The sequence below is a fragment of the Salvelinus namaycush genome, chromosome 1 (genome assembly GCF_016432855.1).
Source record: "Salvelinus namaycush isolate Seneca chromosome 1, SaNama_1.0, whole genome shotgun sequence".
Taxonomy (NCBI): Eukaryota; Metazoa; Chordata; class Actinopteri; order Salmoniformes; family Salmonidae; genus Salvelinus; species Salvelinus namaycush.
Genome location: NC_052307.1, coordinates 27216680 through 27231670, shown reverse-complemented (window position 1 = coordinate 27231670; position 14991 = coordinate 27216680). Strand labels below are relative to the sequence as shown.

General features: G+C 43.2%; 1 protein-coding gene across 1 annotated transcript; it reads right to left on the bottom strand.

Moving 5' to 3' along the window:
* Positions 1-3216: 3216 nt before the first annotated feature.
* Positions 3217-14805, bottom strand: LOC120021914 (B-cell CLL/lymphoma 7 protein family member A-like). The gene is made up of 6 exons (XM_038965758.1): positions 14648-14805; positions 13706-13787; positions 13363-13459; positions 13078-13257; positions 9262-9365; positions 3217-4553 (listed from the first exon to the last, which is right to left on the bottom strand). Exons 1-6 carry the CDS (start codon positions 14737-14739, stop codon positions 4479-4481), a joined length of 630 nt encoding a protein of 209 aa, XP_038821686.1. The 5' UTR covers positions 14740-14805; the 3' UTR covers positions 3217-4478.
* Positions 14806-14991: the final 186 nt, after the last annotated feature.

Here is a 14991-nt window from a genome sequence, read left to right as displayed (position 1 = left end):
CCTTGTAATATGAAGAGAAATTATAGATAAAACGTATCGGTGCGCATCGGCCATTGGACATAAACATTACACAACAAGTTGGAAATCGCAAATTCAACAATGAGTGGTTTGGAAGGAATCAGTGGCTAACTGCAAGCATTGCAAAGCAATCATTAGCCTCCTATTCAGTGGTGGCTGTGTGGTCCCAAGTCTAAGATTAAGGGCCTCTTTTCCTAGTTTAAAATAATAAACATTCAACATTGGCCATGCTGTCAATGAAGCATGATTTGTGCCGCGCACAAAACAACTTAATTTGGAACGGCAAAATATGACTTTAGTGAGTTTAAGACAACTGGGAACTCTGGAAAAATTAACTAAGACTGGGAAAATACGTTTTGAACTTTCATCCAACTCAGAATTGTAAATCCGGAACTCGGGCATCTTTCTAGAGATCCTGGTTCGAGTCCAGGCTCTGTCGCAGCCGTCCGCGACCCGGAGACCCATGGGGCGGCGCACATGAGGGTTTGGCCGGTAGGGATGTCCTTGTCCCATTGCGCTGTAGCCACTCCTGTGGCGGGCAGGCGTATGCACGCTGACACAGTCGCACGGTGTTTCCTCCGACACATTGGTGCGACTGGCTTCCGGGTTAAGTGGGCATTGTGTCAAGAAGCAGTGCGACTTCGTTGGGCCTTGTTTCGGAGGACACATGGCTCTCGACCTTGGCCTCTCCCGAGACCGTACAGAAGTTGCAGCGATGAGACAAGACTAACTACCAATTGGGGAGATTTCTTTTTTTTAAATTAAAAGTAATACTAAGTGTATGTTGTGTAGTAAGCTGTTAGTAGCCCATGCGCCTCACCCTAATAATTTGGCCTATTTCCACCTCTTAATTTCAACTATTGTTTTGACATGGTGGTGCACATGTAGCCTATAACCTGTTTTTGAGAAATGTAATTATTGAATATTGTAAGAGCTTTCATTGTCTGCTTATATGCCCCCTTTATTTATCCTATGGTTCTGACTTGGTGTACAGGGAGAACACTGTAAGAACCACCCATGTTTTGAATTCTGTCGCTTTACATTTCAAAAGTGCTGAACAAATAGTTATATTGACTATATCCGTCCTAGCTCGCTCATTAATGTCTTAAGAGGCAATCCGTAATTTCGATTATCTGCTTTTCGTCCCATTATGCCATAGTTTGTACATCTCAATTGTCAGTAGAAACCACATTTGTTTAAGCAAGTCAGCCATATCAGCTGTTTTTTAAAGGCAGTAAATGAGGCTGAATGAACTGTTTTGCTGCCAGACAAGGCTCCAATTATAGCCAGGTGTAGCAGTGGTAAGGTGTTGGGACAACTTGATGTAGGCCCTAACAGTTTGTGGGCACTGTTTGTCACCGTTATAGTGAAATGAATGTATTGTTTAGTGTTGTGTGGTGACTTTGCTGGCATGCATCCCACTTTTATTTTTTTGCACCACTAGGATTTACATGCTAAAATCGCCACTGATGTCCTCAAAGATGGAAGGCAGGTGGGAGGCAAGATCAGGTGGGACCATTCTAGCCAATGAGAGGGCAAATAAGTGTGTGAACAACAGGCTATAGAGCTAAGACTTATCTTTGTATCTGTGCCATTACAGCGTCTGAGACAGCATAGGCAGCACCATTGAGGTTCTCCATTTTAAAGTAGTACATTTTCTTCTTCATTGGCTGATTGCTCCCAACTCAGGAATTCCCACCCAGTTGACTACTTAAATCAAAACGTATTTGTCACATGCGTCGCAAACAGGGTAGACTAACAGTGAACTGCTTACTTAAGGGCCCTTCACACCGATTCAAAAATAATAGAGATGATAACACAAGGAATAAATACACAATGAGTAACGATAACTTGGATATATACACAGGGTACCAGTACAGAGTTGATGTGCAGGTGTAAAGGGTAATTGAGGTAGATACAAGATGCTCTCAATGGTGCAGCTGTAGAACTTTGAGGATCTGAGGGCCCATGATAAATCTTTTCAGCCTCCTGAGGAGGTTGTCATGCCTTCTTTGCGACTGTGTTGGTGTGTGTGGACCATGTTAAATTCCTTAGTGATGTGGACACAGAGGAACTTGATCTCGACCCGCTCTATAGCCTCGTCGATGTGAATGGGAGCGTGCGTTGCACTCCGTTTCCTGTATTCTACTATAAGCACCTTTGTCTTGCGGACGTTGAGGGAAAGGTTGTTGTCCTGGCACCACACTGGCAGGTCACGGACCTCGTCCTTATAGGCTGTCTCATCGTCGTCGGCGATCAGGCTTACCACCATCTTGTCGTCAGCAAACTAAATGATGGTGTTGAAGTTAGGTGCAGCTACGCAATCATGGGTGAACAGGGAGCACAGGAGGGGCCTAAGCACGCACCCCTGAGGGGCCCCCGTGTTGAGGGCCATTGTGGTTGATGTGTTGTTGCCTACCCTCACCACCTGGGGGCGGCCCGTCAGGAAGTCCAGGATCCAGTTGCAGAGGGAGGTGTTCAGTCCCAGGGTCGAGCTTAGTGATGAGCTTGGAGGGCAGTATGGTGTTAAACTGAGGTGTCGTCAATTAACATTCTTACATGTTCCTTTTTTCCAGGTGGGAGAGGGCAGTGTGGAGTGCAATAGAGATTGTGGATCGGTTGGGGCGGTATGCAAACTGGAGTGGGTCCAGGGTGTCTGGGATGTTGTTGTTGTGAGCTATGACCAGTCTTTCAAAGCATTTCATGGCTACATATGAGTGCAATGGGGCGATAGTCATTTAGACAGTTTACACCTTGGCATTCTTGGGCAAAGGGACTATGGTGGTCTCCTTGAAACGTGTAGGTATTACAGACAGTCAGGGAGCGGCTGAAAATGCCAGTGAAGACACTTGCCAGCTGATCAGTGCATGCACTGAGTACGCATCCTGGTAATCCATCTGGCCTTGTTAATGTTAACCTGTTTAAAGGTCTTACATCGGCTAAAGAGAGCGAGATCACACAGACACCCGGAACAGCTAGTGCTCTCAAATCAAATGTATTGGTCACATACACATATTTAACAGATGTTATTGCCGGTGTAGCAAAATGCTTGTAAAAACAAAATACTGCAAAGTTGCTTAGGAGCTCGAAGCAGAGCTGCCATGTCTGTTGGCGCCATCATGCATGGTTCAGTGTTGCTTGCCTCGAAGCAAGCATAGAAGGCATTTAGCTCATCTGGTAGGCTGACGTTACTGAGCAGCTCAAGGCTGGGTTTCCCTTTGTAATCCGTGACAGTTTGCAAGCCCTGCCACATGCAGGTGGAAGCCCTCAATGGCAATGTCCTCCATCTCCGACAGGCACAACTCCCTTATAAAGTCTTTTTTCCCTAAAGTTTCCAAACTGCCATGTGCATCCACTTATCAGTGCATACCTAACCATTACAAAACTTTTATTTGATCAAATAAGCCTTACGTAAGCAAATTCCGGAGTAAAACCTTGCTTTGCCTCTTCCTCTCTGACTCAATTCTGGAAGATATCCATATTACAGGGATCTAAACTAGAGCTATCTGCATTGTAGCTTTATATCGGTGGCAGCTGCATAACAAGTTGTTTTTTGTAGAATTGTTTTATTTTAAAACCTTTTACATGACGAAATCAATTAATATTTGTGGAATAAATTATGCTTGTTAAACCCCACTCAAATGTATTCCAACACTAATAAAATAATAATACAAATAAGGGTCCCAAAAGAAGACATTCAACATTTGACTTTCTGTAGGACTAATTGAATAAGGCATTTTTAGTTGGGCAAAGGCTGACGAGGAAACAACTATTTAGGCCACTTACACTTCGCAAGTAGAGGTTATACTTATTGTTTAATCTATACATAGTGTTGCCAGCACTGCTGGACTTCAGTGAGGTATTCAAAGAGCTATAACCAAGCAGCCTACATTTGCACTGAAAAATGCTTTGAAAAGGTTAACAAAAACTGGGCAATGGGCACTTGATATACCAGAGTGAAGTATACACACTATAGAAACAAATCTACACACATTATTCTGGCAATTCAAGGCACACAAACCTGGAAGTAGGCCTATGCTACAAGCTACAGCTTTCACACGAGGAGAAAGGGAAACCAATATGCAACCAAGTGCCACTAATTAATAAAAAATGTAGGTGTTGTCTTATAGTTAAATGAACTAATGTCTAACTGTCAAAGTAATACAAAAGTTACAACAGCAGCAGAACCAACAGATCATAAAAGGATTCAAACAGTGTGTTGACCCTCCTGAGCAAAACAACAAAAGTGACTAAATCAAAATACTGTATGTACATACACTTTGGCGGAGAACCAAAACAATAGCAGGTGTTAGTGGCAAAATGAGAGGGGGGTGGGGGTGCTGGACTCCTCTGGGACCAATGCAGAAGAAGAAAGAGATGAAGACACAGGAGAGGTTAGGACACCTGAAGTGATTAGGAAATAGCGACAGGTTGAGGAATTGGTGATGGGAGAAGATAAATTAGATTTCCTCAAAATCAGCTGAGGGAGTTTCCAACTTGCCCTTCTTATTGGGAGGAGTGCCATCTTCAGATTCCTGCAAAAATAAAACAAATTATTTCAGAAAAAGTAAGCTTTTCATATTAAAATACTTGCTGTTAAACGAGTTTCATTATACTGCATCAGTAAAATGTATAATTGACAAACATACAGTACCAGTCAAAAGTTTTTATTTTTACTATTTTCTACATTGTAGAATAATAGTGAAGACATCAAAACTATGAAATGACACATATGGAATTATTTAGTCCACAAAAAATGTGCTAAACAAATCAAAATATATTTCAATTAATAGGTGTGCCTTTGTGGAATTTCTTTCCATACTGTGTTTGAGCCAATCAGTTGTGTTGTGACAAGGTAGGGGTGGTACACAGAAGAAAAAGACCAAGTCCATATTATGGCAACAGCTCAAATAAGCAAAGAGAAACAACAGTCCATCATTTCTTTAAGACTTGAAGGTAAGTCAATCTGGAAAATTTCAAGAACTTTGAAAGTTTCTTCAAGTGCAGACGCAAAAACCATCAAGCGCTATGATGAAACTGGCTCTCATGAGGACCGCCACAGGAAAGGAAGACCCAGAGTTACCTCTGCTGCAGAGGAGAACTTCATTAGAGTTACCCAGCCTCTGAAATTGCAGCGCAAATAAATTATTCACAGAGTTCAAGTAACAGACATCTCAACATCAACTGTTCAGAGGAGACTGAATCAGGCCTTCATGGTCAAATTGCTGCAAAGAAACCACTACCAAAGGACACCAATAAGAAGAAGAGACTTGCTTGGGCCAAGAAACACGAGCAATGGACATTAGACCGGTGGAAATCTGTCCTTTGGTCTGATGAGTCCACATTTTAGATTCCAACTGCCGTGTCTTTGTGAGACGCAGGGTAGGTGACCTGATGATCTCCGCATGTGTGGTTCCCACCGTGAAACATGGAGATGGTGGTGTGATGGTGCTTTGCTGGTGACACTGATTTATTTAGAATTCAAGGCACACTTCATTTACAAAATAGCTTCCAATACTCTACTCAGCAAACTGGATGCAGTCTATCACAGTGCCATCCGTTTTGTCACCAAAGCCCCTTATACCACCCACCACTGCGACCTGTATGCCTAGTCGGCTGGCCCTCGCTACATATTCGTCACAAGACCCTCTGGCTCCAGGTCCTCTATAAGTATATGCTAGGTAAAGCTCCGCCTTATCTGAGCTCACTAGTCACGATAACACCCACCCGTAGCACGCGCTCCAGCAGGTATATCTCACTGGTCATCCCGAAAGCCAACACCTCCTCTGGCCGCCTCTCCTTCCAGTTCTCTGCTGCCAATGACTGGAACTAATTGCAAAAATCGCTGAAGCTGGAGACGTATCTCCCTTACTAACTTTAAACATAAGGTAGGATGTCTTGCTCACAGACAGACTAAACAACTTCTTTGCTCGCTTTGAGGACAATACAGTGCCACTGACACAGCCCGCTACCAAATCCTGCGGACTCTCCTTCACTGCAGCCGACGTGAGTAAAACATTTAAACGTGTTAACCCTCACAAGGCTGCAGGCCCAGACGGCATCCCCAGCCGCGTCCTCAGAGCATCCGCAGACCAGCTGGCTGGTGTGTTTACGGACATATTCAATCAATCCAGATCCCAGTCTGCTGTTCCCACATGCTTCAAGAGGGCCACCATTGTTCCTGTTCCCAAGAAAGCTAAGGTAACTGAGCTAAACAACTACCGCCCCGTAGCACTCACTTCCGTCATCATGAAGTGCTTTGAGAGACTAGTCAAGGACCATATCACCTCCACCCTACCTGACACCCTAGACCCACTCCAATTTGCTTACCGCCCCAATAGGTCCACAGACGACGCAATCGCAACCACACTGCTCTAACCCATCTGGACAAGAGGAATACCTATGTGAGAATGCTGTTCATCGACTACAGCTCAGCATTTAACATCATAGTACCCTCCAAACTCGTAATTAAGCTCGAGACCCTGGGTCTCGACCCCACCCTGTGCAACTGGGTACTGGACTTCCTGACGGGCCGCCCCCAGGTGGTGAGGGTAGGTAACAACATCTCCACCCCGCTGATCCTCAACACTGGGGCCCCACAAGGGTGCGTTCTGAGCCCTCTCCTGTACTCCCTGTTCACCCACGACTGCGTGGCCATGCACACCTCCAACTCAATCATCAAGTTTGCCGACAACACTACAGTGGTAGGCTTGATTACCAACAACGACGAGACGGCCTACAGGGAGGAGGTGAGGGCCCTCGGAGTGTGGTGTCAGGAAAATCACCTCACACTCAACGTCAACAAAACAAAGGAGATGATCGTGGACTTCAGGAATCAGCAGAGGGAGCACCCCCCTATCCACATCGACGGGACAGTAGTGGAGAGGGTAGTAAGTTTTAAGTTTCTCGGCGTACACATCACGGACAAACTGAATTGGTCCACCCACACAGACATCGTGGTGAAGTAGTCGCAGCAGCGCCTCTTCAACCTCAGGAGGCTGAAGAAATTCGGCTTGTCACCAAAAGCGCTCTCAAACTTTTACAGATGTACAATCGAGAGCATCCTGCCGGGCTGTATCACCGCCTGGTACGGCAACTGCTCCGCCCACAACCGTAAGGCTCTCCAGAGGGTAGTGAGGTCTGCACAACGCATCACCGGGGGCAAACTACCAGCCCTCCAGGACACCTACACCACCCGATGTCACAGGAAGGCCATAAAGATCATCAAGGACAACAACCAGCCGAGCCACTGCCTGTTCACCCCGCTATCATCCAGAAGGCGAGGTCAGTACAGGTGCATCAAAGCAGGGACCGAGAGACTGGAAAAACAGCTTCTATCTCAAGGCCATCAGACTGTTAAACAGCCACCACTAACATTGAGTGGCTGCTGCCATACATGTAAAAAAATGTATCACTAGCCACTTTAAACAATGCCCCTTAATATAATGTTTACATACCCTACATTACTCATCTCATATGTATATACTGTCCTCGATACCATCTACTGCATCTTGCCTATGCCGTTCTGTACCATCACTCATTCATATATCTTTATGTACATATTCTTCATCCCTTTACAGTTGTGTGTATAAGGTAGCTGTTGTGAAATTGTTAGGTTAGATTACTCTTTGGTTATTACTGCATTGTCGGAACTAGAAGCGCAAGCATTACTCTTTGGTTATTACTGAATTGTCGGAACTAGAAGCACAAGCATTTCTCTACACTCGCATTAACATCTGCTAACCATGTGTATGTGAGAAATAAAATTTGATTTGAGCAGCTAACCGATCGCTGCAGCTGTACATAGCCCATCTGTAAATAGCCCACCCAATCTACCTACCTCATCCCCATATTGTTTTTATTTACTTTCCTGCTCTTTTGCATACCAGTATTTATACTTGCACATCACCATCTGCTATTTATCACTCCAGTGTTCATTTTCTAAACTGTAATTACTTCGCTACTATGGCCTATTTATTGCCTTACCCCCTCACGCCATTTGCACACACTGTATATACTTTCTTTTTCCCCCTATTGTGTTATTGACTGTAAGCTTGTTTATTCCATGTGTAACTGTGTTGTTGTGTCGCACTGCTTTGCTTTATCTTGGCCAGGTCGCAGTTGTAAATGAGAACTTGTTCTCAACTAGCTTACCTGGTTAAATAAAGGTGAAATAAAAAAAGTAAAAGTAAAAAAAGGCACACTTAACAAGCATGGATACCACAGCATTCTGCAGTGAGACGCAGCAAACCCATTTGGTTTGCGCTTAGTGGGACTATTATTTGTTTTTCAACAGGACAATGACCCAACAACTCCAGGCTGTGTAATTTGACCAAGAAGGAGAGTGATGAAGTGCTGCATCAGATGACCTAGCCTCCATAATCACCCGACCTCAACCCAATTGAGATGGTTTGGGATGAGTTGGACCGCAGAGTGGAGGAAAAGCAGCCAACAAGTGCTCAGCATGTGGGAACTCCTTCAAGACTGAAAAGCAGTCCTCATGAAGCTGGTTGAAAGAATGCCAAGAGTGTGCAAAGCTGTCATCAAGGCAAAGGGTGGCTACTTTGAAGAATCTCAAATATAAAATATATTTTGATTTGTTTAACACTTTTTTTTATAGTTACTACATTATTCCATGTGTGTTATTTCATGGGTTTGATGTCTTTAACCAGCAGCATACCACCCTGCATACCACTGCTGGCTTGCTTCTGAAGCTAAGCAGGGCTGGTCCTGGTCAGTCCCTGGATGGGAGACCAGATGCTGCTGGAAGTGGTGTTGGAGGGCCAGTAGGAGGCACTCTGTCCTCTGGTCTAAAAAAAAATAAAAAATATCCCAATACCTCAGGGCAGCGACTGGGGACACTGCCCTGTGTAGGGTGCCGTCTTTCGAATGGGACGTTAAACGGGTGTCCTGACTGAGGTCATTAAAGATCCCATGGCACTTAACGTAAGAGTAGGGGTGTTAACCCCGGTGTCCTGGCTAAATTCCAAATCTGGCCCTCAAACCATCATGGTTGGCTCATTCATCCCTCTCCTCTGTAACTATTCCCCAGGTCGTTGCTGTAAATGAGAACGTGTTCAGTTAACTTACCTGGTAAAATAACGGATATAAAAAAATATTATTTTACAATGTAGAAAATAGTAAAAATAAAGAAAAACCCTTGAATGAGTAGGTGTGTCCAAACTTTTGACTGGTACTGTATACAAAGACATTCTAGTCTTGGATGGTTGTGGAAGGGAGGACCTGAGAATCTTGAGGAGTGTCTGAGGATGGTTCATTCCCTCCTGTGGACCTTCCGTCCCTCTTGGGTGTGCTTGTGTTGGAATACTCTGAGGAGTGAACATTTCCTGCAATACCAGAAAGTCTGTTTCAGGCATAACCATGGTAGACAAGATGATTTAAGGAAATTGAATAAGAAAGGACAAGGCACTACTTCTGTAACAGTTCTGATTAAAAGTGAATTATTAAAATAGGCAAGTACATTTTCTGTTACATGCCGACTACACGCGTGCATCTGTCATTGCTGATTTTGTCCATCCACACCAGACGCAATCATGACACGGAGGTTAAAATATCAAAACCAACTGTGAACCAACTACAGTGCCTTTGGAAAGTATTAAGACCCCTTGACTTTTTCTACATTTTGTTACGTTACAGCCTTATTCTAAAATGTATTAAATAGTTTCCCCCCCCCTCATCAATCTACACACAATACTCCATAATGACAAAGAATTTTTGGGGTTTTAGACATTTTTGCAAATTACAAATTAAAAAAGGAAATCACATTTATATAAGTATTCAGACCATTAACTCAGTACTTTGTTGAAGCACCTTTGGCAGCGATTACAGCATTGAGACGCTATAAGCTTGGCACACCTGTATTTGGGGAGTTTCTCCCATTCTTCTCTGCAGATCCTCTCAATCTCTGTCAGGTTAGAAGGGGAGCGTTGCTACACAGCTATTTTCAGGTCTCTCCAGAGATGTTTGATTGGGTTCAAATCCGGGCTCTGGCTGGCCCACTCAAGGACATTCCTTCAGAGACTTGTCCCGAAGCCACTCCTGCATTGTCTTGGCTGTGTGCTTAGGGTTGTTGTCCTGTTGGAAGGTGAACCTTCAACCCAATCTGAGGTCCTGAGCAGGTTTTCATCAAGGATCGCTCTGCTCCGTTCATCTTTGCCTCGATCCTGACTAGTCTCCCAGTCCCGGCCTCTGAAAAACATCCCCACAGCATGATGCGCTGCCACCACCATGCTTCACCGTAGGGATGGTGCCAGGTTTCCTCCAGATGTGATGCTTGGCATTCAGGCCAAATAGTTCAATCTTGGTTTCATCAGACCAGAAAGACTTTCTCATGGTCAGAGTCATTTAGGTGCCTTTTGGCAAACTCCAAGCAGGCTGTCATGTGACTTATGAGGAGTGGCTTCCGTCTGGCCACACTACCATAAAGACCTGATTGGTGGAGTGCTGCAGAGATGGTTGTCCTTCTGGAAGTTTCTCCCATCTCCAGAGAGACACTCTGGAGCTCTGTCAGAGTGACCATTGGGTTCTTGGTCACCTCCCTGATCAAGGCCCTTCTCCCCCGATTGCTCAGTTTGGCCAGGCAGCCAGCACTAGGAAGAGCCTAGGTGGTTACAAACTTCTTCCATTTAAGAATGATGAAGGCCACTGTGTTCTTGGAGACCTTCAATGCTGCATAAATTGTTTGGTAACCTTCCCCAGATCTGTGCCTTGACACAATCCTGTCTCTGAGCTCTGCGGACAATTCCTTCGACCTCATGGCTTGATTTTTGCTCTGACATGCACTGTCAACTGTGGTACCTCATATAGATAGGTGTGTGCCTTTCCAAATCATGTCAAATCAATTGAATTTACCAAAGGTGGACTCATCTCAAGGATGACCAATGGAAACAGGATGCACCTAAGCTCAAAATTGAGTCTCATAGCAAAGGGTCTGAATACTTATGTATATAAGTTGTTTCTGTTAAAGTTTTCATACATTTGCAAAAAAAAAAAAAAAATTGTCATTATGGGGTATTTGTCATTATGGGGTATTATGTGTAAATGGCTGAGGATTTGTTTTTATTTAATCGATTTTAGAATAAGGCTGTAACATAAAATGTAGAAAAAGTCAAGGCGTCTGAGTACTTTCTGAAGGCACTGTATATTAATTTTGGCGTAGGTCGAACACACAAAACATTCATGAACATTTAGCTAGACAGATGTAGCTAGCCAGTTTGTCCTGGGAGATAAACATTGGGTTATTTTACCTGACATAATTATTGTTCTCTTTTTAGCTGATTCTTTGTAGAATTTCTACCCATAGTCATGTTTCTCTACTCTGACTATTAATCAGATAAAAAGTGAAACCTAGTTAGTTCTTTAATTGATCTCTCCTCTTGTTTTTCAAGCATCCACGTGGGTTTGAATTTTCCTGATATCCAATAAGGGGACTTGCAGCGTGTGGAATGTCTCAAATAGAACTAAGTTAGTTAGATTTTAGCATTTGGCTACGCAGACACGTTCGCACGAGCGGTGTGGGTGAAATTATTGAATAACATGTGTAAATGTATTTTGCAACACTCACGCAACTTGGCCTTTGAGGGTTGCATGTTATTCTTCTCTTTACTATCCACAATAGTTTCAACTTCACAGACGTGGCATGAGTGACCTTGCTTGGGGTATATTATCGCAGATCTTGGTAGACGAGGTCTGATTGCGGCATGACCTAGCAAGATTTATTTACCGGTATTTTTCCCAAAATGAATATCACCAAATCTGAGTGATGCCACAAATACCTTAGTGTAACTGACTTAAAACTCTACATTACAGAACCATCTTGTGGCAAAAAAGCGAAGTTGCGTGTATGTACAGAATTGGCTGCTTCGCGTGATATATTGTTGTCTCTACCTTCTTGCCCTTTGTGTTGTTGTCTGTGCCCAATAATGTTTGTACCATGTTGTGTTGCTACCATGCTGTGTTATGTGTTGCTGCTTGCCATGTTGTCTTAGGTCTCTCTTTATGTAGTGTTTATTTTAATCCCAGCCCCTGTCCCCACAGGAGGTCTTTTGCCTTTTGGTAGGCCTTCATTGTAAATAAGAATTCGTTCTTAACTGATTTGCCTAGTTAAATAAATCAAAGAACAAGGGGTTGGTATTGAATTATGGAAAATACTACTCTCACGGGTGTTTAGCTTGCTACTTGGTGAAAACTACATCAATGACAAGTTGGCACACTGTAGTTTTGAGGAGTTTTGCACTCCGTCCTTAAACGGCATTGGCATGGCAGATCGATTTACCAGCTCATTACACCAGAAACTACAGTAGGCCTTAGTGACACAAGAGGAAACAACAATCTGTTTGCCTGTCTAGTACATAACAGCTAAACTTCTCAAAATACATGAGAAACTCTTGTTGCCCAGAGTACATGCTCAGACTTGTGAATAAATCTCTCTCGGTAGATGCCTATTTTTACAATACTGTTATGAGGCATGTTTAGCATTTCATGATATCTTCCATACCCTCATCGTTGATTATGGTTTGTCAATATGTATTGCTAGCCTGAAAATCTTTAACCACAACTTGCTAAATTGTTTCAAGCCATTCTCTGTATGCTGATGGGTTAATTCATAGAACTGTTCCCAATGCTGCCATTGACATTGGTGAAGATGAAATAACATTTGTTTTCACGCATGACTAAGTCACTTTGGGAAAAAGAGAGTGCTAAATGGCATATATTATATATTATTTTGTTCACCAAATGTTCCTTATGAATGCCATCTCTACAAGCCATAACATGTACACTTTTGACCTTGACAGCTGTGCAACTGCCATTTTTTTTTTACTATTCTGGGATTATGTGGGCTGTATAAAAGCATTCTGCCTCTCAAGTTAAGTCATATTGTTTGACAAGTTGACACTACTCTTAGAAAATACCTCAAGGTAAGACAAGAGCACAGCTTTAATGAGGACAATATGCTGTATGCATGGTATAGTTTCATATAGTTTAGTTGAAACTAAGGCAATGCTCTCCCTTTCTGTGCTAGGTAGCATATTGACTGACCACTCTTGCTGTCTGTGCTCTTCAGCTGCTCTTTGCCAGGGGACTGGCTGTGGTCGCTCTTAGCCTCGTTGCTGTCACTCTGGGAAGTTGCCGTGGCCTCTGGGGCAGGGCTGGCACTGTTGCTGTTCTCCTGCTTCATCGGGGAGCAGTCAGCAATGGAGCTCTGGTTACTGTTATCATCTAAGAGATACAGAAAGTAAAAGAAAGATGAGTTTACAACTATTATTGAACATCAGTTTTAACTATTTTGCGCTTTGTTTGCAAAAGGTGTGAATTGGCTCTTACCATGCATGTCCATCATTCCAGGAGAAGAGCTGTTTTCTGGTGTTGTGACCTCCGACCCATACTTGTCATCCTTGCCTTTCTTCTTATTTTTGCTCTTCTGCAAGATCGCACATAAAATGCTGTAGTTGTGCTATTTATTATGTATAACATTATGTATTTTATCTCAATATAATCACTTTGTATATGTCATATCAGAAGGAATTTGAAAGGAGATGAAAAAAGGAAGCATAATGGTGATCATCCACCGTACTTCTGTAATTCAACTGTTCCCAGTTTCATTCTACACTCACCATTAAAAAAAATAAATAAAAAATTGGTGCCCCCAAACACCCTACGGACTTACATCATTTGACTTGGGTTCGGTTACTGGCACCCACTTGTAGATTCGCAAGGATGTGTCACCGACTGTTACCCATTTCTTCTCCCTGCATTAGATACACAAGGAATGAGGAACACTTGTTTGCATTTGTGTATTAATTTCAAAATGTCAACAAAACACCACAAAATATTTTTGTTTACTATCACTTTAAATGTCAATTCCCCGTAGAAAATGTCCTTCAACATATCTGTGGAAAGTTCATTTGAAAGTTAGGAATGTACTTGTAGCCATTTGAGAAATCTACCAATGAGTGAGCCTACAGGCGAATAGCCTCAACTAAATTATTTAAATTAATTTAGTGGTGATTACATTTAGGCTACAAACACATCCACATTATTGCAAATCTATAAATTGCAATTTTATTAAACTATAGGACCATCCAAAATAAAATTGTAAAGCAATTCGGTCTTTGCACAGTTCCTCTTCCCACCAACACCCCACGCGCTCCCTATATTTCTAGGACACAAAAACCTCTCCAAGCGCTAAATTTAAAACCCCGCGAACATAGAAACTATTCTAACTATTGACCGCTGTCGTCGAACGCGGGCTGTGATGTTATTATTGATAACATTCGAGCGGTGAAAAACCAGTAGCCGACAAAGCTTCTCAAGCCGGCAGTACATGTACTATGCTAGAACGGCAAAGGCTTCATGTGACTGCAACGAAATGGCTTCTAGGTTCAACCCACAATATTTTATGAATAGATGTAATATTCCCACATGATACGTGTTTAAGCGACCTCCTCATCTGACCAGAGCACGGGAGCGCAGCGCACATGAGCCGAGATATCATCCGACCGAATTTCATTCAATATATCTTTCGTTTCATAAATTTGTTCTTCTCCCGGTCTCTCCTCCCCCACTAGCAATGCTGCTCTCGGGTCTTAGATAACGCTTTCCCTCTTACCAATTTCGTACTTTATCAACAGCAGCCATAACCCGCTTGATGTCATCTTTCGCCCTACTCCGGGTCTCCGCGCGGACCGACCTGCCCGACATAGCTGCTAAAGGTAAAATATTTTCTTAAACTCGCCGGCAGTTTAGGCACAATGCAAACACACTGAAGCGAGCTGTAGGAGGAAGTAACGCGCCTGCGCCAAGGACAGCGTTCAGAACAAGCAAAGCGCGTGCACGCCCAATTTTTTGGTATTTTGTAGACAGACAGCCTGAAGAGAAGTTGCACTACTTCAGACAAAAGTTTTACAGCATTTATCTTGCAAGTCTCCCAGAAAACAAGACTATACATTATTT

What these genes read in the sequence shown, in the direction of transcription:
- LOC120021914 (XM_038965758.1), bottom strand. Translation starts at nt 14,739, where the DNA reads ATGTCGGGCAGGTCGGTCCGCGCGGAGACCCGGAGTAGGGCGAAAGAT. An exon ending in GAGCACAGACAGCAAGAGTG is followed by an intron (nt 9,366 to 13,077) that starts GTCAGTCAATAT and finishes CTGGTATTGCAG; the next exon opens with GAAATGTTCACTCCTCAGAG. An exon ending in ACACTCCTCAAGATTCTCAG is followed by an intron (nt 4,554 to 9,261) that starts GTCCTCCCTTCC and finishes TTATTTTTGCAG; the next exon opens with GAATCTGAAGATGGCACTCC.